Source organism: Dermacentor variabilis, chromosome 2 (assembly GCF_050947875.1).
Source record: "Dermacentor variabilis isolate Ectoservices chromosome 2, ASM5094787v1, whole genome shotgun sequence".
Lineage (NCBI taxonomy): Eukaryota > Metazoa > Arthropoda > Arachnida > Ixodida > Ixodidae > Dermacentor > Dermacentor variabilis.
This window is the reverse complement of record NC_134569.1, coordinates 30,597,112-30,622,779: the sequence shown is the minus strand read 5'-3', so window position 1 is coordinate 30,622,779 and position 25,668 is coordinate 30,597,112. Positions and strand designations below refer to the sequence as shown.

Here is a 25,668-nt window from a genome sequence, read left to right as displayed (position 1 = left end):
GCTTGATTCATACTTATTTCACCAGCAACAGTATGTCCAGATATCCAGTTCAAGTTCACGCATCGCTCCAGTATTTTCAGGAGTGCCACAGGGCTCAGTCCTTGGGCCACTTCTTATATATTTAAATGACCGAAAGCTTGACTCTCCTGTGCGGGCCTGTTTTTTTGCAGCTGACTGCGTACTTTATCGTATAATTCTTACTGAAGGTGACCAGCTCATTCTAAATAAGTACTTGTGTGCTGTTAGTAATTGGTGGCAAAACTGGTCGATTAAATTAAATGTCACGAAATGCAAACAAATGACCTTAACCCAAAAGAAAGATCCATCGAAGTATTCTTACAAAATTAAGAGTGCTTCTCTCAAACCAGTAGAGCAATTTAAGTATCTTGGCGTAACGATCAGCTTGAACCTCAGGTGGAGCCCCACATTAAAAACATATTTTCTGTGGCATCCAAAAGACTATGGCTAATAAGACACCGGTTAAAACATGTAACCACTAAAACAAAACTTTTAGCTTATATTTCGCTCGTGCGTCCCCTACTGGAATATGCTGACGTGGTCTGGGATCCGCACACTAAAACGAATGCAAAAAGTATTGAGCGTGTTCAGAGAAAGGCACTGCAATGTATACACCACGCCTACGGAAGACAGGTATCAATATCTGATCTTCTTAGCCTTTTCTGCTCTTCCTACCTTGGAATATCGTCGAAATATGCACTGTTTGAATATGTTATTTGCAATCATTAATAATCATACCAAAATAGAATTCCATACTTACATGCAGTACAACAGAACCCGACATACTCGGCACAAACACGACAAAACAATTATAATGCCTCAGTGCAGAACCAACACATACAAGCTGTCCTTCTTTCCAAGAATGATAGCAGACTGGAACAAGTTACCCCCACTATGTGGCCACCTTATCATCACCCGATGCATTTTTTTCAGCAGTCAGTTCTAGCCAATAAGCTTTGTGTGCTCGGTTTCTTTCTTTTTTTCTTTTTTGACGCTTTATTTTCAGATTTGAATGTAACGTGTTTGCGTGTTGTTTTGTTTGTTCCTGATTTGCTTTGCAGTAACCTTACTGTGTGCCTATGTGGTTCTCTGTTGTATTTGTTGCTGTTGTTGTTTTCTTGATGGACCATTAATATGTAAAAGGTCATGTACCCACTCCTGCCTTGGCTACCAAAAGGTGGCCGGCAGTATTGAATAAAAAAAAATGACCTTAAAAAATTGGACCTAATCTGGAGTATTTTTTAATTTTTGAACAAAGTAAAATATAAAGCTTGCTTTGAGTCAGTTTGGTTAAATAAAGCCACATTTGCATTATTCGATATTTACAATGCCATTCACTACTCCATGTACAGTAAGCTTGGGGTCTTGTAAAGTGGAAAACTGAAAGGGGGGGGGATCATATTTTGGTGCTGTATGATAATGGCAGTAATGAAACAAAGGAGCAGCATGTTCAGTGTTGCACTCATTGAACGAGCTATGTATAGTACTGTAGCATTAAACATCATTATAAAGGGATGCAAACATTGTGAGAGTAGCCAGAAAATCATTTGCTGTGGCTAAATTAGGACAGTTAATTTATAGGCTGTCTTAAGGTGAGGCATTCTTATTGAATGACTGTAAATTATTGAGCAGAGTTATATGCTTCATGTACTTGCTCAGAGACTGCTACCTCTGTGCAGCAACTGCAGCTTTCCTGCAGCAGAATAATTCAGAACAGTCACTGCTACTTGCATCAGAAATTTTTTTTTTTTTTTAGTAGAGTCCAGTAAATGTTGTTGTACTGCATATTTTAACAGAAATGAATATGAAACTATTCCGAATAGGGAATACTCTGATCAGATGTAGATTAGATAGCAAAAACTACTTGATTCATATTTAAAATTCTGAATATTCACACATCCCTACTTGAACACTTCGGATAACCATAGCACACAAACACCTTTTTAAAACATGGCATGAGCTAACAGTTTGTTAAGATTGTTTAAGATGTGCATTTCATTGTGTTTTGGCCCAGCGATCAAGCCTGCCACCTTTCTTCATTAGTCAGATGAATGTGCAATTTTTTTTTTTTCATTATGGTATTACATGAAATAGGCCATGAGAGGCCATCCCAATAATGTATGTGGCCCACATAAAACATTCTAAACAAATTTATTGACCATCACTTAAGCTTATACTGTCATGCTTCCCTAGGGACCTTCCGTCAGACGTCACATCTTTCACCATTACTCTTTACACTAAAGGGAAAAGGTCAAAAGACATGGAAATGGGTAAGCAACACCTATTCTGCTGTGATTTTGCATGCCTACGTGCCTTTACCAGTGTCCTTCAGCTCTATTTGTTGCTAACCTTGGCTGTGCCACTTTTCACATTTCAGCGGAAGTTACAGTCGAGTTGGACAGCTTGGTTAACTGTGAAGAAACGGAAGAGTGGTTTTCTTTGGGTGGCCTGACACCTCCCATTCGTGAGGACTGGGGGTCCCTACGTGTGCGAATCCGCTATGTGCATGAAGTCATCATGCCGCTGGCTGAGTACACAGCTTTCAAGGAGGTGTGTGAGGCACTCAATTCATCATCCTTCTCAGCTCACCCTTGCACGTTTTCACTTGTACCTAAAGCACACAACGCATGGCGAGCGATAGGATCTGATCATACTTTTTGACCATACCATTTGACGACCTGTGTCTGCAGAAGTTTCCATTTATTATCTCAGTATCCTTTCGCAGCTGCAGTGAAATTTTGTTATGCATTTTGAAATTGTGTATTAACAGACTTCGTTATATTGAAGTATAACATACATGGACAAGAAGCTATAAAAGGTTAAATACCTTGTTATATTCAGAATTTTATTATACTGAAGTTTTTTATATGGAGGCTTAACTGTGTTTGAGTGACAACAGCTGCTACTGAGCCCTGTGGCAGAGCTCTTGCAGCAGCACTCTGGAATTGTGATGCTTAAGTGTGTTACAACCCCTGAAGCTTTAGGGGGGGCTGAGTAATGCAGCCTGAGTATGTAACATGGATGGTGTCTTCAACACACACGGCAAGGTTAGTGTGTGTATGTGTGGCAATCAGTCAGCCTGCGCTGCTCAAATGACTCTGTGCTTTGCTTTGCATGGTGTGTGGCAGCTGGTGGTGGATGAAGAGCTCCACCTGGTGAGCGTTCTGGCAGACTTATGCCACAAGGATCGCACTCCCCTGGCCAGTGCCGTACTCCGGGTGTTCCGCTACGAGAGAAAGGAAGCGCTCCTGCTCAGGGACATGAACAACCGGGAGATCGACCTCGAGGGTGATTCCCACTTTCTTTCCTCGCTTCACTTTTCCGGTCTGGTGTTTCTCATGAATGCACAGCTGCATTGCGAAGCCGCGTCTTTTGTGTTGTCTTTCAAGTAGTGAAAGTGATGGCTCTGGAGTAAGGGTTAGGCAGGAGGGGGGAAAATGGTGCAGTCATATACTGTAATAAATTTTCACAGCATCGAGAATTGTCACCAGGAATGATAGCGGTTAGCAGAGGAAGTTTGCTTTTTGCACACACACACACGTGTTCGTGTCCTAATCGCTCTTTACCTTGTATAACCTTGCACCATTAAAAAATATGCCAAAAAAATTGTTCCGGTCGATGCGCCCCTCTCTACAACTTATTTCTGTACTTTTCATGATCTGCTGTCACCTGGTTGCATGTGTGTGCTGGCATAAGTGGGAATTTTCTTCTCTCGCCCGTTCTTGTTCTCAAACTTTAGCATTGCAACTTTTGCGATGCATAGAGAGATAGAAAAGCTGGAGACATAAGTATGATTGGCAAGTTCAAGGTATGGCAGTACCAAGACAAGCTGTTCATGTGGCTGCATGAACAGCTAATGTGGCTGTACGGGCTGTTCATGTGGAGTGCATGAATTATTTTTGAACTCCCTCCTTTTCACAGGGAGAACTTACTGGCTTGTTAGTAAACTGGCAAAACAATAGCATACTCAAGAGCTGCAAGTACTTGTCTTGTTTGAATTGCATGTTTGGTTAACCATGTTTGATAGGTAAATGAGGGTTCACGAGCAAATTGCGAGAGACAAAATGTGAAATCTCCGAACTGCACTCTAAGAACAGTTTACACCCTTTGGCTTGCCCCTTCTGCCACACAAAAATAATCGTCATCTGCCTTGATGCGTTTCCTTTCTTTATCGCTGCAAGCCCGGAACTTTCCAGTGACGAACGGCACGCGCGTTATCAGAAGGGGCACTCCAACGGGTGTAAACTGTTCTATGCTGATAATGCGGGTGCCATTCGTTACTGGAAAGTTCTGGGCTCGCAGCGATAAAGAAAGGAAACGCATCAAGGCAGATGACGATTATTTTTGTGTGGCAGAAGGGGCAAGCCAAAGGGTGTAAACTGTTCTTAGAGTGTGTTGACAGTGGCAAAACTGCATACTACTCAAATGTTCTAAGCTGGTTTAGTTGGCTTGTGTTCAACATGGCAAATAGCAAAGAAGATGGGACAAGTGAAACAAATGTTTGTCTCACTTGTTTCATCGTTGCGCAGTTTGCCATGTTGCATACTAGTATACTCCAGAAATTGAATTCTGTATAGCAAAACGCAAGCACCGTGCTACAGAAACATTGGATTTCACTGGTTAGCTTACACCAACATCAAGGTGATAATGGTCTGATAAAGAAAGGCTGGGAAGAGGCCCTTTGTCAAAAAGCAGTGAAGAGCATGATATGGCTGTATCCAGTACAGGCATGTGTAACGGTACAAGGTATAGAGAAGTTTTGAGGAAGAGAAAAAAAATGATTAATGAAATGTATACAAAAATTCTAGAATAAAAAGCATGTATAGCGTACCTGATTAACTCAAGCAGGCTAGGTGACCATCTTTCACTGCCCCATTTCAAAGGGGATGCCAATAAATCATCATCATCATCATCACGCATGTGCACTGGCTATCTTTGATCCTCCGAGCCTATTGTCTTTTACTTTATCCTTGACTTAGGATGATTTCTCGTCACAGCTTTTTACATTCATCTGGCATAATGAATGAAGAGTGCAGTGCTCATGGAATGAAACGTGCCAATTTAGCGTTGATGCACATACAGTAATCCCTCGTTACAACGAAATCACTTTCGTCGAACTATCGCTTTATTCGAAATTTCTTTCGGTCTCGACCCAAACGCATGCATTTTAAGCCGCATTACTCGAAGTGCATGAAGAGCTTCACCAGCTTAGAGTGAAGTGGCGAGCGGACACTCGCCACTTCGGCGACCTTTTTTGCACATGTGGTGTCAAATTAATATTGCCGACGAATTAGTCTCATGCAGGCACAGAAGAGGCCACAAAAATCCGAAACCCACGACCGATAACTGTCTAGCAATTTGTACCAAGCAAGTGCCAAGTGCTTGCAGCTGTTTACTGCGGAGTGAACAGAAGCTCTCAAATTCCATGGTGCAGTGCACCTGAACCGTTAATCTCGGTCGCACTCGCATCGCTGGTGCCCCCCATGATAGAATCCACACGAAAATAAAGTTTTCCTGACGCTTTGCGATGCCAGAAAACCACGGCCTCTTGGATGCCAAAAAATGACCAAACGACCGTGGGCAGACTTGTGCCATAGCATTCCATGGGGTGCGCTCGATGAGCAAAGTTTTACCACTGTACAGAGCACTTCTGGTGCTGAAATGTGCCGAAAATCAGAAAAGAAGTTGCCCTCTGATTATAAGTGCCATGTTCAATGCGAGGAGCCACGTTAACAAATCGGGAAGACGACTTTGGGGACGCCGGTCTAGAAATTTGCTCACCGCTCACCGTAATCAGCCTGTATCGCAATAAAACATCGCCTCTAGCTTATTTGAACTTATGATGGTGCAAATCAAATGATAACTTGCTGAAAACATGAAAAATCTGAGCGTTGCCAGCGGCGAGTCAGGCTGTCAACATGGCAGATCAATGCAAGCTGGTGTTTCCCCGGCGATTTTCTCAAGCCGGTCATGCTAAATTCACACCATCCAACTTTATACAAACGGTCTAAATGCATAGTAGGGTCATTGAATTTCGTTCCTAAACATTTGTCTATGGCGCGGATGCAATGGTGCGCGAACACTGACACTCGCATTGTAGAATTAGCACAGTGTTGTCGACAATGGTGCTCCGAAAAACTCTCATTTTGTATACATCATGGCTGCTCACCTCAAGAAAAAATTGGCGAGTGATAATGCAAAGCTCCTAATGCAAAACCGTTCAGTTTTCGCGATTGCGCTACGTACCCACAATGAGCGGCTAATTGTTTTTTGAGCATAGCAAACACAACCTCATACTTGAGCCACGGCATTTGCGGTGCTTTCCAGTGCGATACTCTCAAAGTCTTCCGTTACCTCCACACCACTCTGTAAAAGTGGCCACTGCCTTCCCCTCCTCATTCGCTCTCCATTCTGCAAGCCGTTTGGACACCAGTCACTCCTCTCACTCGCCTTCATGTCTACTCCTTGCCTCCTCGCTGCCAGTTTCAACGTCGCTGCTCCTCCAAAGCTGCCCTCTTCCGACCTGCCCTCCCGAGCACAATCTTCTACCAGCGGGTGTGCTTCTGTGGTTCCTGCATTTGGTCTCAACAACTCCGATCGCCTTTCTTCTGTTACACGCGAAGCCGATGCCAGGCTCGTGATTGCTACAGTCGCCATCACCAGTGCGCACTAATGAGGAAAGCGAGATACCCCGAAGACATTTTGAGGCTTCTGCCTTCTGTGTCGCCCGCCGCATTCAGTCGCTTTGGCTCTGACAGCATGTGCATTCATATCTGTGCTGCAGGCCATGTGATTGTGTGTTATTTAGAGTGCTAAATTGGGCATGCCTCATGTATGCTTTTTTGTGGTCTGCAGTGATAAATGGCTCCATCAGTCTCCGGGCAAAAGTGTCTGACTTTGGAGCAGAAAGTTCTGTTGATAAAAGAAGTGGAAAATGGTGGCCGGCAGAAAACTGACATCGCGAAGAAATTTGGCATACTGCCGTCTACTTTATCAACTGTATTGAAAAACGAGGAAGCTGTGCTGGATAGCCTTGAAAAGAGCTTCTCGGCAAAGAGAAAGAGGAATCGCTATTGGAAATACCCCGAAGTGGAAGGTGCACTTCTACAGTGACTGAAGAATGCCAGGAGTGCAAATCTCCCCGTACATGGATCTGCACTTACTGCAAAAGGTACAGCTCTCGCCCTCCATATTTCAAGTGCAGCAATTGCTGGCTTGAGCGGTTCAAGAAACAACACATGGTGACCGGAAAGTTGATCGTTGGCGAAAGCACAGCCGTGAACTGTGACACTGTAGATGTGTGGCGCCAACATCGGCTCCAAGCTCTACTTGAAAAGTATGAAGACAAAGACACCTACAACCTAGATGAAGCTGCATTCTTCCACAAGATGCTACTGAATCACTCGTTCACTACCGCTGGCAGATCCTCATCTGGAGGAAAACGGAGCAAGGAACGTGTCACGGTGCTGTTTGGTGCCACTGCAACAGGCGAGGACAAGCTTCCCTTGTTGATACTGGGAAAGGCGGAGAACTCGCAGTGCTTCCATAATGCAACTATTCCCAAGGAATGCATCTACAGAAGTAACAAACGAGCACGGATGACTGCTGCTAGTTTTGAAGACTATGTGCGCCTTCTGGATATATGGTTCGACGCAAATAAATGGCAAGTGCTTTTCATAATTGCCAATTGTTTGAGCCATGGGAAGATCAACAACCTCATGACGATCACTGTGGAATTTTTGCCTGCAAACACAACTGCGGTACTGCAACTGATGGATTAGGGTATCATAGAGACCACCCGGAAGCTGTGCCGCAAGGCTCTTTTGCAGCGCATGCTCTCAGCATATGACACCAGCAAGAGGTACAAACAACATTGATTTGCTTGGTGTGATCCATTTGCTGAACTTTTCATTTAAAGGACTTGCACCTTTGAAAGTCACCAACTGCGTTGCGCTTGCTGGCTTTTCCCGTGCGGTTGTCAGCGACCCTGACAATGGCCAGCGTGATGATGACCGGACAGTGATCTGTACGAGGCTGTTCATAAATTGCTGGCCAAGAAGTAAAAGGCGACTTCGAGTCATTCACATTGGCTGACGCTGCTGCTCCCTTGGTCGCCCCAGTGATGGATGCGGAGATACTAATTGACACTGTTGGTGGCCCTGAAGAGCTGGTAGATGAAGAACCATATGAAGTGCAAACTATGGTGCAGATGAGGGAGCACCTACGCCTGCTGCGAAATAAAGTTGAATGCATGGGCGGCAACCACAGCATCGGGCAATGCTTGGTCAAATTAGAGCAGGGGTTGCTCGCGCCCGGTAAGAACTTGAAACAGCCAAAGCGCACTCTCTTTCTTGCACCTGAATAAAGTTTTGCTTCACCGAATACATTGCATTTTCACTTCCTCGCAGTTTTAGTGCAATTAAAGTGCGACTGCTTCAGCTTTTCTCGAGTTGTCACTCATATTGAATTACCGCTTGTAACAAATATTTTTCGCCATTCTGCTGACTTTGTCATAATGAGGGTTTACTGTACTTTCATTTTCACCATTTGAATTATGTGTGACATTAGTGCAATTTTGGCTCAAACACCTAATCAGAGTTCGCATGTCCTTTAGTGACTGGATTCGTAGCGACATGAAATGTCACTCTTGCCCAAAAGAAGCCACCATGTGAGCCCAGAGCATTTCAGTGAGGTCTTTGGCTTGTTAAGGATGCTTGTTTCATACTTGCTTGACGATGAGGCGTGAATGCCATGTCACTTGTGGGTATCTGTTAAAGGCGTGCCAGTTACACTCTTCCACAAATCAGTTCCAGTTTTCGAAGTGAAATTGTCCGCAATTTATTACTATGCAAAAAAGTAGCAGCATCAGATTTTTGAATGTCTGAAACCGGTTATGCTCGGGTGACTGGCTTCAAATATTGCATTAGGATCAACCTTATTCACTCTGTGCCAAGCACACTGTCGCCTGTAGCCACCGATGTGTGCTGTGCTGATGCACGTGGAAGTGACCAAGAATATGACTGGCGGCATTTTGGAAAGGCTCCATGTGGTCTATGTGTCAGGCTTCTAGTGTTTTCGTAATTTTGCTTATCTTGAAACTGCTTATATCAAAGTATTTTGCAATTTCTACAGCTTCGATTTAACTGGAGTTTACTGTATAGAGTGTCCTACTTAAAGTTTGCCTGTCACGTCTCATTCTGCGAGAACTATATGCTGTTAGATACGGGACCGTTTCCTGAGCCTACTTCGAGTTCACCAGACCACATCGAATCGCACCACAGCTAATTAAGGAGCACAGAAGCACGAATACCACATTCCTGAGGCGCAGCACGTGCAAACAAGTTGGCGGCCCCCACTTCGTGTGCCGCAGGTGGAGCTATTCACGGCTTGACTCTTCCCGAAAGTGAAGCGAGAGCCTGGCACTGTTGAGGGTAAAGTGGGTCCCGAAGCAAGACGGCTGTAATGCGTCGTGAAAACCTGGCAGTGTCACCGCCACCCGCCTATTGTGATGGCTCATTGCAAGTCAGCAAGGCAAGACCGCAGGGAGAAGTAAGCCCTCGGACAAACACACGAGCAGCGACCCTCTCCGCCAGGTGTGACACCATCGCATGGGCGCCTACCATTGGCCGAAAATGACGACACTTGAGCGGGCTCACCGATTGGCCGAAAATGGCGTCACCTGAGCGGGCTCTCCCATTGGCCGAACGTGACGTGTCTTCGAGACACCGAAGGGCTTAAAAGACACAGACCGAGAGCATTCCTAGAGCATTCGTAGAGCATTCCTTGATTCTTCTCTTTCGAGCTTCTTGCCGCGGGCCGCAGCGTCCGAGTTGCTGCCGGCCCATAATGACTTTAAGACTGTTAATTGACTCTCACTGTAAATAATGTAAATAAACCTCCCAAGTTTTTCATCCCAACGTCCTCCTCAACTCTTACAATGCTCATTGTGCCTCCTTCAACAACTTGCTTGCTTTTTTACATGAGCAGGCTTGCAGCCCTGCTACACTAATGATCATGTTGACAATGAATAGGTTTCTAAGACAGTTATAATTTATCCAGATCTAGCAAACAAAACAGTAAGTGCATCTCCATAAAATGTATGTGTCACTGTGGCACAAATGATTTTTTTGTTAACCTTATAATGAACCTATTTCTTTGAATGTGCCTTTTAGATGCCTTTGTTAAACTGCCTCTTCATATTTGCAGAGGAGACATCAACGTTGTTTCGCACTACGTCATTGACAACGACGCTGATGGACCAATACATGCGCTCGACAGGCCATGAGTTTCTGAAGCACACCGTTTATGACTCTATAATTCGTGTAATGGATGGGAGGCAGTCTTGTGAGGTGAGTCTGCCTGCTAGTTGGCATACTGCAAGCACAGCCAAGAACCAATGCATGTGCAGTACAATCAAACCTCGTTATAGCAAAATCACATTCAGCATTTAAATACCCTCGTTATATCCAATATTCATTATAAGCATATACATAGGTTTGTTTGTTTTCGGGTAAAACCTGATTTTTACACCTCGAACATGTTTCCGGAGAATCAGGTTAAATCCAATTTCTCCCCAAATGGACCTTCCCAGTAGCGATCTGCACATGCACAATCGTGCACTGACGGTCCGCCGTTCTCTACGGGCACCCTGCACAGTATGAACAAATGGGTGCATTCTCACTCTGCTGCTTGGAGAGTAGATGTTGCTTTCTAGTGCTGCACTTTTTTACCCCACTTTCTCTACAGGTCACTGTGAGCTTGTACGTGCACCTTCCTCCCCCAAAAAAGCTTGCAAAATAAAGGGGCAAACACATTTCAGGCTGACCACGCTGCGAGCACATGGCTGCCAGTCAGCGAGTACCAAATTTCCGACGAAAAAAAAGCAAAGAAAACTGCGCTTCACCTATTGTAGATTAGTCTCGGGTATGTGCACCTGTTTCCATGGCTTTTATACAAAAAGAACAGTTGACAAGTTAGTGGGGTAGAGGTTGAGCGATGAAGATGTTTCTTGCACAGGTTTTTTACCAGCGAGGGCCCCAATGCCTATTATCACTTTTCTCCAGCCAGCCTCCGTAATGGTGAGTTAGACGTGCTCGTCGATCGACCTTGTTGAGAGCCATGTAGTGTTCTGTACCTCCACGCTTCACACAGCTTGTGATATCCCCTTTCGGCTGCCCACAAAAGAAGGGAAAGAAGCCACTGCACTCAAAATTCTGTTTTGACAGGAACAGCAAGATTCCGAGAATGGTGGCATTGTTCAAATTTGATGGACTTCAAAAAAGAGTCACGTTTTGGTGGGGGGTAGAAAGACAAATGAGAGAATGTGACCAGCAAGCGACAGGAGGTTGGTCTTTTAGGTTTTCCTACAGGTTTTCTCCACAAATTCGAAGCACTGCTAACAAAGAACTCACCAGCCATCTGGAGAGAGGGAACTGGCAATGAAGTGAATCATGCATCTGATTTGTTTAGAGTACGAACTCTAACCAATGAGATGCATGATCTCCATTGTCACTTCCGACTGCCAGGGGTGACTGCAGAGTGCAAAGCCACTGTCATGAACATAAGGCTCCAGTGCTGGCACGGGAAAATTCAGCGTGGAGATGGGAAGAAAACGAAGGACACCGTATGACTGATGTAAAGAGCATGAAGATTTCCAGATCGCAACGAAAGACAGTGAAGGCAGCCGCACGTTAGTGTGCAAATATTGCAACACCGAGATGGTCACCAACCCAGCGAAGAAGCCCTATGACCAAATTCACGAGCATCTAGCATCATCTCGTCATAAAAAGTTCAAGATGTCGACCCAAAAAGCTGAGAAGGCAGGAACATCTCAGCAGATGCTCTTTGATATGTCCTGTAGACAACAGGGGAAAGAAACTGAAGTGGATGGCATAATCCATGACTTCGTTCATGCCCTAGCCTGCAGTGGAATGGGCATGCACCAGGTGGGCAGACCTCTGGGGGACTTCGTACGCAAATACCGCAAGGCCGTGAAGACCATGCCGACAGGACAAAGACTTCGGCTGAAATACCTGAAAGAAGCTTTTGACAAGCACATGGTGAAAATCCGCAGTGATATGCGAGATATGAAAGTGAGTGTCATCGTCGACGAATCACCAGATATCACTGGAGTGCCCACTATCACCACTCCCCTGTGCTCCTATAGCTGAAAAACCGCGAAGAAGCAAGTTGTTTTGGTCGACGTCGACAGAGTAAATGCTTTGAATAGCTACATGGTGGTGGCCAGCGTAGTCAGCAAGGCTCTCCTGACTGTAGGCAAGACGTGAAAAGACGTGACTGTAGCTACAGACTCAGTGGAGTACATGCGAAAAATGGTACGAGAAAACTGTCAAGCTGAAGGAATCCAAATCTTGTATGTGAAAGATTTAGCACACCTCATTCATGAGAGTGTTGACCATGCCAGTTCTTCACCATGCATGTCAACAGTTCGATCCATAGTGATCAACTTTGGAGCGTTATTTAAGCACGCTAACATGCTCTACCAAAAGTACGCCGAAATTTGTGCTTCTAATGGCCTCTTTGGACCTGATGTTAAGAAGCCATCTTCTCTGTCCCGAATAGATGGCAAAGCTTCTACAAAGCATTTGTAGTTGTCATAGAAATGTGGAGCTTGTTGATGCAACTTGCTGAAAGCTCGCATGATAGCAGCAAAGTGGAAGCTATTCGAGTGATACTTTCTGAAAAAGAAGTTGTTTATGCAAAGACAATCCTGATGAGAGACACACTCGGTCCTCTTTTATATGCCCAGAAAATGCTTGAAAGCAGGAAAACTTCCGATGCCCAGCTTTGATCATCTGGTAAACGCCATGCTGCAGCAGACTGTCAATGAGCTTTCACAATGATCGGTAAAAGCGATCAGGCCAGAGCTGTTCTGTCTACGTTACCCAAGAGCATCGCCGCATTAGTAAAAGCATCTTGTGAAGAGTTTTGCATGAAACTCACCACAAAGTGGTACTGCACTGTTGAACGGAATGTCTCAGACAGAGACGTAAACCAGCTAACTTTGTGGAAGTTGGGAGCTGTCCTGGATCCATTTCTGTTGGGGCAGTCATTTGATGACTACCGACCTCTGTTCAAGTCAGTAACCGATGATATAGATTCGCTTCACAGCGAGTTCAATCAGTACTTGCTGGAAGCAAGCCCCACAAACACAACTGTCGAACTCATTGAGTATTGGCATGACTCTACCGCTCACTGACCTAGGCTGGCAAATGCTGCACTGACATTGTTGTGCCTAGCTAGTGGAAGCTGTGACGTCGAGAGAACTTTCTCCTAGCTGAGATACATTCAATGACCGGACAGGGCTCGAATGGAGACCAGCATGTTGCGCATGCAGATGATAATCTCTGTAAACAAGAGTGTGTAAAAAGTTGTTGACCAGCTTTTTGTGAATAAAATTTTTCATTTCTCAGAAGTTATCAATGCTCCTTACTGTCATCCTTACTGATTCATTTCCAAGAAACGCCAAATTTTGGCAAGTGTTTTCTAGAATACCCTGATGTCCCCCCGATTACCAGCTTGAAACAAACACCAATTTTAACGCGTTAGGGTTAAGAAGCCCGTGATACCTTCTGATTCAATAAACTGAGTGTATTGCTTAGTACATCTGTAGATAAAAAAAAAAAAAAACTTATTACGGAATCATTTGATAACAAAAAAGATTTCTCCCCAATTGTCAGTTTGAAGAATAGCACCAGATTTTTGTCCCCCAATTAAAAAAAAATATATATATATATATGGAACCTGAAAACAAAGAACCCTTCACATACAGTAGAGCCTCACTGATACCATCCTGTTTGATAGAATTTCTGGGCGCCGGCGCTCACGATGGGGAACACAATAAATGACCCAATACAGTTACGATTCTTTTTTACTGGAGAATCTCGGAAAACACAATCTTTCAGCATCAGTGTTCAATACATCGCCAAACTGTGATCGTATAATATGTTTTCCTGCCGCTAGATGCATGTGAATAAGAAAAGGTGCGACCCATGTGCGATTGAGAGCAGTAGCCACCCGCCATGGCAGCTTCCCTGCTGTGCTCGCTGGCCAGTGTCATCCAGAAATGCCGGCACGCACTCAGTTTCTTCTTCAGGCACCAGCAGATCTCCTCGCATGTCATTGCACGTCGCCAATCGCAACTATTGCCTCCAACCTTATTCCGATAAGCATTTTCAACTATCTGTTTCACAGCACACTATGGTGTAGTACCATTGGAATCGTACCGTACGCTTTGAATGGTTTATTATCCAGACGTTAGCTTGGTGATTATTCAGCCGCTAGCTTGCTGAAGCCGAAGAAATGTCAACATGCATCTTGGGCTGCTCATGCCCCATCAGCTCAACATGTGTTAGCGTCTCGTGCTGCAATGATTCGTGCAACACTTTGTATTAACTAGATGTCAACTACTGTTGAGTGAGCCGAATTTCTTAGGGTCTTCGGATCATACGTTGTTCTGGTTAGCAAACTTTTTTTTTCTTGGATGTTTTTATTTAGAAAACATATGAACGAGGTTCTGCTGTATTTGTTACAGGCTGATATCAGTGACAAATGTTTTAGATTTGCTTAGTTATACCTGATAATTTGTTATATCTATTTTTGTTATAGTATATAGGTTTGGCCTTATTGCATGCGTGCAACCACTAAGAAACAAAATGAACATGTAGAATGCATAACATTAGTGCTTGCTAAAGGCCATCTAGACCATGCTAATGTTAATGACTCAGAAAGTTACTAACCTAAATACTAAGATAATGAATGTCTGATTTCATTAATCCATCAGCAATTACTTTATACCCTTGTACTAATTGCTCATGTCACTCTATTCAAACTACAGTGTAAGACAAAAATTATGTATTGCTTGAACAAATGTCAGGTTGTCGCTTGCTCAAGGTGTATAATTTTGTCCAGTGCACTGCATAGTTAAATAAGAGCTGCTGAATGATGGTCATTTTCTTGTGTCATACACACTGTGAAATAATTTTTTGTCTATGTTTCCTTATTTCCAGTTGAATCCTAGTAAACTTGACAGTCCCTCAGAAGCCTGTGCCAATGCTGAGCATCTGCTCTCGGTGCTGGATTCGATTGTTGAGTCTATTTTTTCATCTGTGGAATATTGCTGCCGGTGAGCATTAGTAGCACCCACTCATTTTTGATTATGACGTTGTAGACTCTGCACAAAGCGCTTATTTCATGTTAGCAGGTAAAGGCTATCAGTAATTCAGTGAGGAAAAACAAGCTGCGTTAGGCCCTCCTCCCACGTTTCTAATGTTGTGGAGATGGAAAAGAAGATTAACATTAGATGTCTTTGCTGCTTCATTCTGGATACCTAATAACTTTTGGTTATGCAGCTAATATCACTTCAACTGTGCTTTGATTCACTCAACCACTGAGCACAGGAATGACCAAATAGGCTTGTGGGTGGGCCTTTTGCCTCTAAGCATTTGCTGTGGTGGCTTTGTGTCCATGGTGTTCCTTTCTTGTACATGAAGTTGCAAGTTCAACTTTTGCACGTTCTTACGTGTAAAGAATTTTAAGAATGCTCCTGTACTGCAATTCTTCTGCTTGTCCCAGTTTGGAGCCTCCCATTGCATCTCTCATAGCCTAGGTTTCGCTTTGAGGTCCTAACTACCATCATAAGTTGTCTCCTGTAAGCATTTTTGTCAAGTGTTTGACTGGCACAATCATAGCGACTTCAGCAAATTTCTGTTCCTATGGCATGGCATTGCATGATGGGTTATGTCAAGTCATGTGAAAAAAGTATAATTGAAAGTGATTGCTGAATATAATGACCATTGTACAGATAATACAAATTGCACAATACCAAAATTGTACGAACACAGTCCCCCCTGTGGAGGCATGAGCATAGTGTAATTTCGTGTGAAGTTACATCATTTTTCATGCATATGCCAGTCAGCTGGAGGTCACAAACATTCAGGAAATAACGGACCCAGGCAGGCAGTCAGATGACAAGAAACTTCAAGAACCGAATTTCTTGATTGGGTGAACTTGTGCCCACAAAAAGAAATGTGCATCTCCATACTAGTGGAGGTGAAGCTTGCAGCATGGCTGGCATTCATTGGATCAAATGGCACTCGCTATAGCTCTCAGTAATTATGTTGATATCATTGTACATCAGCAGAGATTCTCAGTTAGCCAGCAATCATTACGACAGTTTCACAATTTGCTTCTATTTGCTTTACCTATGTCACATAGTGAGGGGACTGCCAAGCTAGTTTGAACACTTATGACATAACAGATACCGCATGGACGTCTTGTGCAAGAATGAAAGTGCAATAACGCAGATAACATGCAAAAAGCAACAAGTGATCACAAGCACTGGACATGCGACAGTATTTAAAATTCATATGTGCCCACACACAGGTATTGTACATCCAATGGGCTGTGCTTGAACTCCCAGCTGCCTTCTATGCCCATAGTCCCTTATTTTTATTTTTATATTTCAGCACATTGAGGTACATTTGTCATTGCCTTCAGAAGAAGGTGGCATCCAAGTGGCCACATGATCCGATGGTCAAGACCAGAGTTGTCAGGTGAGATTTGTGGGCCACAGAATTTCACCAGATGTGCTACCTTTTGCTAGCTTGTGTTTTAAACCAAAGCTTTCATTGCCTCTTCATTCGACTTTTGCACTACTGCTGCTGCGTCGGTGGGTGGTTCAGACCGTGTATATACATGGAAGGAGCGTGGCAGAGAGAAGAAAAATGACGCGAGAAACTCGCTTGGACCTTTACTTCATATCACGTGTGCACTATTCCTTCGGAAGCTCCCTGGGCGTCGACAGATTAGCCTCTTGACAGCTGTAATTATCCGTGACCGCCCCGCAAGAGCAATGCAGAAAGTGCAGTGCGTACCCTTCTGCTGAAGTGCAAGTCCCAAGGAAAGGGAGATAGAATGATAGAGAGGAGGCAGGGAGAAGAGGCATAGAATGAGTAGAACCGGTGCAGTTGCAAAACAAGCCTTGCCACTTTTCGCTCACAGTTCCCACACAGGGGGGAAGGGCGGGACAAGCAAGGAAAAGGCGATGTGAGAAGGTAAGGAAACGTTACCACTAGTAATAGACACAAGAGCAGTTGTGGTCAAACTGAACGTACGACACTGTAAGTCTCTGCTATTTCTGAAAAATAAACGCCATTCAAATTTGTGAAGTGGACAACCGACTGCAAGGTGTGCAGATACAAAGCCACAAACAGATTTTATCGTACGTTCAAGAAAGAGTGTCTTGATTCTGCAAGTAGCCACAAAAGCTTGTGAGTGCTGTGCTGTGTGTACGTTTACATGCAATCGCATCAGTGTATTTTAGACATTGTCATTTCATCTCTATAGACACACGAAAGTAGAGTCAGAGCTTGCACTAAATTTTTATTTTGTGACAGCTTGGAGAGTTTTACCGCTTTCTTTCTCTAGCTCTAGCAGAACAGTCGCAGGTTCACAACTTTCATCGTGCAGCACTTCTCTCACTTCATTGCAGCCCTCGTCAGCTCAGACAGCAAGGGTGGAGCCTGCTAATCATTCTGAGTGACCAAAACTATATATAGTATATGTATATAAAAAAGTCGCCCAAGACCATGTTGTTATTTATTATGTTAAGCAAGGAACATTGGACTCATGAGACATGCACGACATTGCACACAAATATGCAGCATGCTAGCCCCAGCTTGATTTAGCATGGCTCATTGGCTTGGTCGGCAACTACTGGGTTGGCTAGGCTATAGACTAGGCCAGAAGTGCCATTTCGTTACTTTTGGTTTCAAGATGGCAATGATAACAAAACGAAAACTTTGCTCATTCTGGGGAGGCATACTTGGGCGATCACTGGAGATACTATCCCTTTCGAAGTCTTGCATGACTTGGCACTGGATGCATCAACGTATGCAAGATATACAGCCAATGCTGTTCCTGTCAGTACGTGAAGATTAGAAGCTTGGCATGTGAGACGCATCTGGTGCCAAGTCATGTGAAGGTGATGGTATCTCCGAAAGTGGTTGACCCAAGAATACCGTGCCTGCTTGTGTCTGTGCCCAAGTTGTCATGGGTGTCGTACAGGCATAGTTCAAGATATTGAATGGTGCATTGTGTTTCAAATTGCAATAGAGCCTAGTGGTAGTGCCGCGACTAAACGACTAAGAAAATTTAATTTATTCTAATATACAGTGAAACCTCGTTAAACCATAGTTGACCAGAGCTCGGAAAAAGTATGTACTAAACGGTAGTACTGCTTAACTGAAATAGCATGAGATCGCCCACTTACCTGTCAAAAACGGAGCTCAGAGAGAGTGCGATGAAAGGGGAAAAAGACCTGCAGTATTCATTCACTTCACGTGACAAGAGTGTTATTTTCGTTTGATGCCGCCGCGGCCTAGCAGTGACGACAGCTGCCTCAAACTTACTGAAGCTGTGAGCCAGCTTTTCAGCCAGCCCCTTCTTCTCAGTAAACAATCACATGGCAGATTCCTCATTGGCATTGCATGTTCTCCATGCACGCGGGCGGTAGCACTGCAGAAGTCACGGGACGCCTTTTTTATTGCGGGGTGCTGTTCTCGTCGCAACGATTGCATTCATGAGGCTGATGTAACGTGCAGCTTCTGCCACTGTAGGGGCTGAATCGCCTGTACTGTTGCTTTCCGTGTCGTCCTCATCACTGTTGCTAGTTGACACTTCGGCAACAACAGAGGCAAAAACGATGGTGAAGAGTCGAACCTTGTAGCCAACATCTCTACGCAGTCGCAGCAGCGCTGCCGAGCAACTTCTTTGCATTTCAAATGCCACACACCGTAGTCAGCACTAGATCCATGTTGCATGCCAGTGCTGATTTCGTGTCACATTCGATAGCACAAATGATGTCTAATTTGTCTTCTATGCTGAGCACCCGGGGTCTTTTCTATTCGAGCTTCGGCACGATGGGAGTCCTTGTTTGCACGATGCCCCAATGCTCTCTGGCACAGTTCTTTGTTCTATGGCATGGCGCCGAAATGATGTTGATGTGGCTTCACGCACAATCGCACGGAGCACTTGCAGGCCGTTGTTCTGATCTTTGAGGCTTGTTGTTCTGCCGGGCCACCCAATGGAGACGACGCACCACCATGTTTGCGTGACAAAAAGTGGAAACGCTACGTGTTAACCGATACGTACGCATTAAGCTGGTACAGTTTATGTGGACACAAAACACATTATGTCCAATGGCCGCTGAGTCGGGGATTTGACTTTAGTGTACTACTTTTAAAATGAAACTACTGTTTAAGCGGGTACGGTTTAACGAGGTTTTAGTGTAACACAGAAAAAACTTCATAAAATAAACACATCATAAAAAATGTCACTTTCTGGCATGTTCCACAACTGCTTTCCGCCAACTGTCGAGGTGATACTTTGTTCTCTTAATAGCTCATTGATGATCAAGAGCATTCACTTTCTGTTGGTGTGATGGAAAATACTGCCTCACCTACCAAAGCTTATTGGTTGCTACAGCTTGCACTGCTGTCTTGATATTGAAAAAGTAGGTTAACTGAATCTACCAGCCTCGCAACAAGGTGTGGAGTAACTTTGAAGCTATAAATTCTGGGAAAGAATCTTGCCTTTTAGTTGAATGAATATGATAACTTGTTTTATCTGCATACTCTACAACTGCATCTTTGCAAGACTGGAGTTGCAGTTAACTTCTATATTGAGCTCAACTCGCACATATTATTTCCCTTTTATGCCCACATGACCTTAATAAAGAAAAATCTTCCTAACGTATATCTTGCCATCTTGCATTACAGTGGGTTCATTTTCCTGCGGCTTCTGTGCCCTGCTATACTGAACCCGAGACAGTTCAACCTCATCAGCGGTGTGTACCACTTCGTATGGCATTGCTTGTGCATGCAAAGCCAAGAAAAATATGTCTGAAAGACACGTGCAGTGGCTGATAACTGTTCACTATTGTTTATTTGTTTGTTTAGTTATTCTGCAGAGTAACTTGAGTCCTAGCAGGAATGAACATACAGAAAATGTATGTATCGAGGAACAGAAAGCACTGAAAGCAGTGAAAAGCATTGAAAAACTATATTACCCAGCTAAACATTTGAATTTACTTCAGTAATTAGCTATGTTCTACATGGTGTGAATTTATATAAAAAAGTAAACTGCAAGTTTGAATGAGTATTGCTCAAAAAGTTTTGCTGAGACGAGTGCTGAATTCCTACAGATGCAGGAACGGTGCAACACTAGGTGTAATCAGGAGTGAACACAGTGTCTGATTAAGATTGTCAAAACAGGCCAGTGGTTACCTTAAAAAAGATTAAAATTAAAGGCGGAATGGCTTAGAAGTTAGCAAACACATCAACATTCGAAGAAAAAAGGGGAAGGGTACTACTACAAAGTTCATTTATTAAAACGAATAAATCACAGAGGGGTCAGCTAATTTTAACTTTTTAGTGCACAGCGAAATGGTATGGCAAAAACTGAATAAAGAATTCTAAGGAGGTATGGCTGAGAAAAATTTAACTGGCTTGTGATAATCAACGACAACTGTTTGCAGTAGCAAATGTAAATTCTCCACACATCGTTCTTTCCTATATTGTTTAGAAACTGTTGCTCTGCTGTGCAATGAATGTCTTTCTTCAGTGACTGAAGTGAACTAGTACTGATTGAGAAAAGGATGGCGATATTATTGTGAACAGGCTGGATTAGCATTCTGCTGTGACCTAAGGTAATCGGCTGCAGAGCTTGGTCTTGCATGTGATTAATTGTTACAAATGGAGTGTTGTATGCAGTCTACCAAAACAGTGAGTCTGTATGGTTAATGTGAATAAAATGCTGACATAGCAAAAGCAGAACATGCCGTCTTGTTAAAACAGGCGCCACATATGTCGGTGCCTGCATTTGCCAGGCTGGTATAGCAATGAAGTTTTCTCGCCACTTTCACATGGGTCCTGCCTGTGCAATCTACCAGAGTGCACATGCAATTTATGAAGACCTCGTTTAAACCAAGCTGCCAAGAAAAATTGTTTTACTTAAAGGACACTTAAGATAAAACCTAATTCAGTTTAGACTGGTTAACTATTCTAGCAGTACTATATATTTGTTTATTTTGCAGTAATAGGTTGATTATAAGATAAGAAAATGAAGTTTAAAGTTCCAATTTATTTAAATTCATGCCAAAACCATAGTGCCAGTACATCAGCATCATGCCACTGATTTCAAAATTGTCTTGTATTCGGGATAAGTTTAAGCTTTGGCTATTTTAGAGTGCAGTGTCACCCATCTTTACCAGTAAGAAGTGAACCAGGCCTTGGCACTTGCCACCAAGAACCAAGATGTCACAGCAAGCTGGTACTTCAGGGTGCCGTTGCCACCAGTCTTTTGTTTTTGTGTTTCTTACCAAGCTTCCTTTTGCAGTGAGAGTATTTTTTTCCCCCAGTATTGCAGAAGGGTAATTTACTAATGCAGCTCAGCTGATTTTTCTTTTTAGCATTTCTTTAAATTGAGAAACAACGCATTCTAGTGGAAGGGGAAAAAATAATTCGATTGAAAATTTTTGAAAATTGAAGCTAATTAAGTTAAAGTTGGCCTTTACTCATGTTTAACCATTGTTGCACAATGTGGCCTCCTTTCTAGGTACTAATCTGTGATGAAAATCTTTAGGGATGTTCAGTGGAACATGTAAGTGACTAGTACACATAGTGTTTGAGGTACGTCTGTGTACTGAAGCAATGGATAAAATGCTGCATGGCTGCATTCAGCTATTCTCATTTCATGTGGAATGAGAATAGTAACTTGGACAAAAGTTAGTAACATTGACATACATGCTAGTTCAGTGACCATGAAAGCGTAGAGATATGGTGTGGGTTTTGTTGGAGAGGCAAGACGTAATGATTCGCCACTCATCGTTCTTATTAGCCTTGTGAATTTTGTCATTTTGTAGACACTCCATCAGAGACAGCATCACGTAGCCTCATACTAGTGGCAAAGTGTCTCCAGAACCTGGCCAACCTTGTTGAGTTCGGGGCCAAGGTGAGTCTGGAAAACTGCAGCACCAAGATGGGTTTCTGTATCTTTTGCTCTTGATCTTGTTTGAACAGGAGCCCTGGATGGAGGTTGTAAATCCTTTCATACTCAAAAACAAAAATCGGATGATCCGTTTCCTGGATGACATTGCTGTAAGTATCTTGAATAGCCCCTTTGGAGACTGCATCTAGAATTGTTTTCCGCAAAGATGTAGTTCCTTTAGTTATAAGCAAAAATCAATTTAAAACTTGTTGCATGCATCTCAAGACATTTTCGATTAGATGTTTGCTGCAAAATTGTCTAACATGCCTGAAGTATGTTAGAGAAAACTGCTAGTCTGAAGGTAGCTGGCGGGGGGGGGGCACCAGTGTGTGGTCATGTAGAACATTTTAACGCGATAGCGTTAAGGAACTCGTGTCGCAGAAAAGCCGGTGTCGGCGTCCGCGGCGTTGGCCGTGAGCGATAAATCACGGCAGGCACTTCATAAATAAAAAGCAACTTCCAAGATGGGCTGGGTGGGAATCGAACCAGGGTCTCCGGAGTGTGAGACGGAGACGTTACCACTGAGCCACGAGTTCGATGCTTCAAAGCGGTACAAAAGCGCCTCTAGTGAACGCGGTGTTGCCTTAGAAACGAGCTGTTTCTAAGGCTCAGGCGTGCGTCGCTTGCTCAGGCGCACATTTCGTTGTCGCGCCGAACGCTGTGTTGCTCGACGCTCACCGCGTCCGATGCGGGGCGCGTATTCGCTGCGCCGTAGCCCATTGTCTTACACCCCTTGGCGGGTCGATGGGAACGCTGTCGCGTTCCACTCTTGAAGGCGAAGCTTAAGCGTCCTCCAATTTTTTTTTTCTGAATGACTTATTTATATTAGGTTTGTAGATACAGAGTTTAGGAGCAGAAGTCAAGAGAGAAACATTCATTTAGTGTCCTACAGTTGCATAACGCCATGCAGACTACATGTGGGAGGCAGACTACACGAAGGAAAAAAGGGCCATTGCATTGTCCTCTGTTTCCATTGCATGGCAGGAGTGGCATCTTTAAAAATGTGAGATTGCATATACACATGACTGGAGTCGATGCTGGCTGTAAGACATATTTCACAGCAGTGCTCCAACACAAACATTGAGAAGCCATGGTGTGAATCACTTCACACCTACAGTGTTAAATCACATATGTGGTACAGCTCTGCTGCAGCTTACATGTATGGCTTTCGGGTTGCCAACAAGGGGAATCTATGTAACAGTGTATGATAAAATCAAAGAGACACTAAAGGCAAATGTTAAGTCAAACGAAATTGGTAGATTGCTCTTGCCTATGCTTCGTGTTGTCGACAGATTCGACTTCGCCCTGCCATCTGCTAGCCGCCTGGTTAGCTCAGATGGTAGAGCGGCTGCCCCGGAAAGGCGGTGGTCCCGGGTTCGAGTCCCGGACCAGGACGAATTTTTCTTCAACTCTGAGGCTTTTCTTTCGAGGAACCCGTATGGGTTTCCTTTGTAGCAATTGCTACGAACGGGTGGATGTCTGATTTTCCCTTTATTCAATTGGTAGATTGATGCTCGAGAACGTCTAAGGCGTCAATATTATAGAGAACAAAGTTTTAGTAATAGAGTAATTGAGGTAAATGCAGGACACGATTTGCAGCTCACCCGGGACATGCGAGTACAAGCCTAATGACGTAGTCACTCCTCATTATAATTCCGTGTTTAGTACTCAACCTCTGCTAATAAAAAAATAATTGCATTGCATTATTAGACATAAGAAAATGCTACTTGTCCTGTTCTACTCGATGTTTAGAAAAAAACTCATTGACATTACTTTGGAACGATGAGGGCGGTCAAAGCGTTTCAGTTTTGCTCAATTCTGCATCACCCGCGCTTTCACATTTCAGTCGTTTCAGTACTGCATACTGCTGCGCTAGTATTTCTGGCTCGTTAAATTGACACAAACTACAAGTAGCAGAGAATTGCATGTGCATGTGATGTCGCAGGATTCCTAAACCGTCCACGCCACTCGATCGAAAGCAGCTGCAGCAGCGAATCCAATGTTGTCAGTCGTGATTTCCTCCATGGCTGCGCATTTGTGTTTTGCGCTGTCTATTGGGCACCGTTTTACTCACCGATGCCAGGAAAGAGTGGTGATGGCATATGCAACATCACCACTCCCCTGTTCAGGACAGGCGATTTGAATTGCGCTAAAGGTATCCGGACCATTCAGACACGATTTTCTCTTAAACTAAGAATTTTCTTGGCACAAAACAAGCATTGTGAGGTTTATGGAATGGAATTTTAACAGTCTACATTTAGCTAAAAATTTGCCTTTAGTCTCCCTTTAACTGGCACCTGAAGCGGATAGAAAAGGCACAACTAAGTGCCTGTGCCTGGTGGTGTAGTTATCACAATAAGAGATGCAAGGATAGATAAAACAACATGTCTGTCAGCAGTCCATGGGCAGTACACCGAGCAGCACTATGTTTCAACCAATAGCAAAGCCCGGAATAGCATTTTTTTACTTCTAGAAGCAGTGAAATGTAGAAGGTAACACATGCGCTGTTAACTGCTTGGCTACAAACTTTTCATTGTGAAATATTTTTTTAACTTTCATACAACTGTCATATTGACACTAATGTTTTTTTTATGTTATTTGATTTAAAAAAAAAACATTAAGACAATCATCGACCTATTATTCAGTCAGATTTCTAGCACCTGCATGATAATTTGCACATGTATCCACAGCACCACCAGTCATTACACTGAACCAGCGTTGCAGAAACGAAAACTTTGGTGGCCGGTATATCATTATTTCATTAATAAATATAATGATTAATTCGATTTGTGATGCACACCATTCCATCTGTGACTACAGAGAAGCGTGGCTGTTCACAGTGTGACATACACAATGTAGCCTTCAATATTCTAATAAACTTTCCAGTATAATAAATTAATTTTTAGTATTTCTCACCAATTTCTTTATTTTTTGGCTTTGATTGCAGTACTTTACAATATCATGCAATATTATGGGCAGGTTCCATCATTGTATGCTTGTGTAACATGCTCCCAGAATGTTCCTGAAAAACCAGAGCCTGACGACACATTTGTTGGGGACCCTGCTCGTGACTTGGCAACGCTGCACCACATATGTGTCATGCACAAGGATGACTTGCTTACACAGAGCAATGAAAAGGTACGTTTTCGCTCCTGGCCTGGACAAGTATGAAATGAACAATGTAGCTCAATTTGTCACTTCAGCACGCATGCCACTTTGAACTGTCGCACACAAATACCCAATTTTTGTAATCAACTGCTGCATTTCTGCCTCAACTTGATCGAAGCTTGTGTGGGGTTCATTTTGAACAGTGAGCTGAGTTCTGCTGCAAATCCCTAATGAAATGAAAATGTTCCGCTTGCCCAGTGGATAGAACATGGCACTGGTGCTCCTTTACTATAGTGCTCAGAGACAGTTTGTGGCATGAAGAAATTAACAAACAGATGTCATTGAACTTGTGTCCATGAGCTGTTTAATTGTGTTAATAGCTGTTGTAGACTTTTGACAGAAGACACACTGATAATTTTTAAAATGATTTTATTTCATCTTTATTTTTGTTATTTCTGTTCACCTTTTCTTTTT

The 25,668-nt window shown here is 43.5% G+C and overlaps 1 protein-coding gene and 1 non-coding gene across 2 annotated transcripts in view; both read left to right on the top strand.

Annotated features, from left to right (window-relative positions):
* The window catches only part of vap (RAS p21 protein activator vap), a 67,560-nt gene that overhangs the window by 36,793 nt on the left and 5,099 nt on the right, over positions 1-25,668 (top strand). The window contains exons 15-24 of the mRNA XM_075680099.1: positions 2,212-2,288; positions 2,396-2,568; positions 3,147-3,306; positions 10,225-10,367; positions 15,048-15,163; positions 16,506-16,592; positions 19,818-19,885; positions 21,962-22,050; positions 22,119-22,196; positions 25,102-25,224. Of these exons, the coding sequence (XP_075536214.1) occupies positions 2,212-2,288; positions 2,396-2,568; positions 3,147-3,306; positions 10,225-10,367; positions 15,048-15,163; positions 16,506-16,592; positions 19,818-19,885; positions 21,962-22,050; positions 22,119-22,196; positions 25,102-25,224 (1,114 nt within the window). The remainder of the gene's footprint in view (positions 1-2,211; positions 2,289-2,395; positions 2,569-3,146; positions 3,307-10,224; positions 10,368-15,047; positions 15,164-16,505; positions 16,593-19,817; positions 19,886-21,961; positions 22,051-22,118; positions 22,197-25,101; positions 25,225-25,668) is intronic.
* On the top strand, positions 23,408-23,482 carry TRNAS-GGA (transfer RNA serine (anticodon GGA)). The gene has a single exon. It is a non-coding gene; the product is annotated as a tRNA-Ser (tRNA).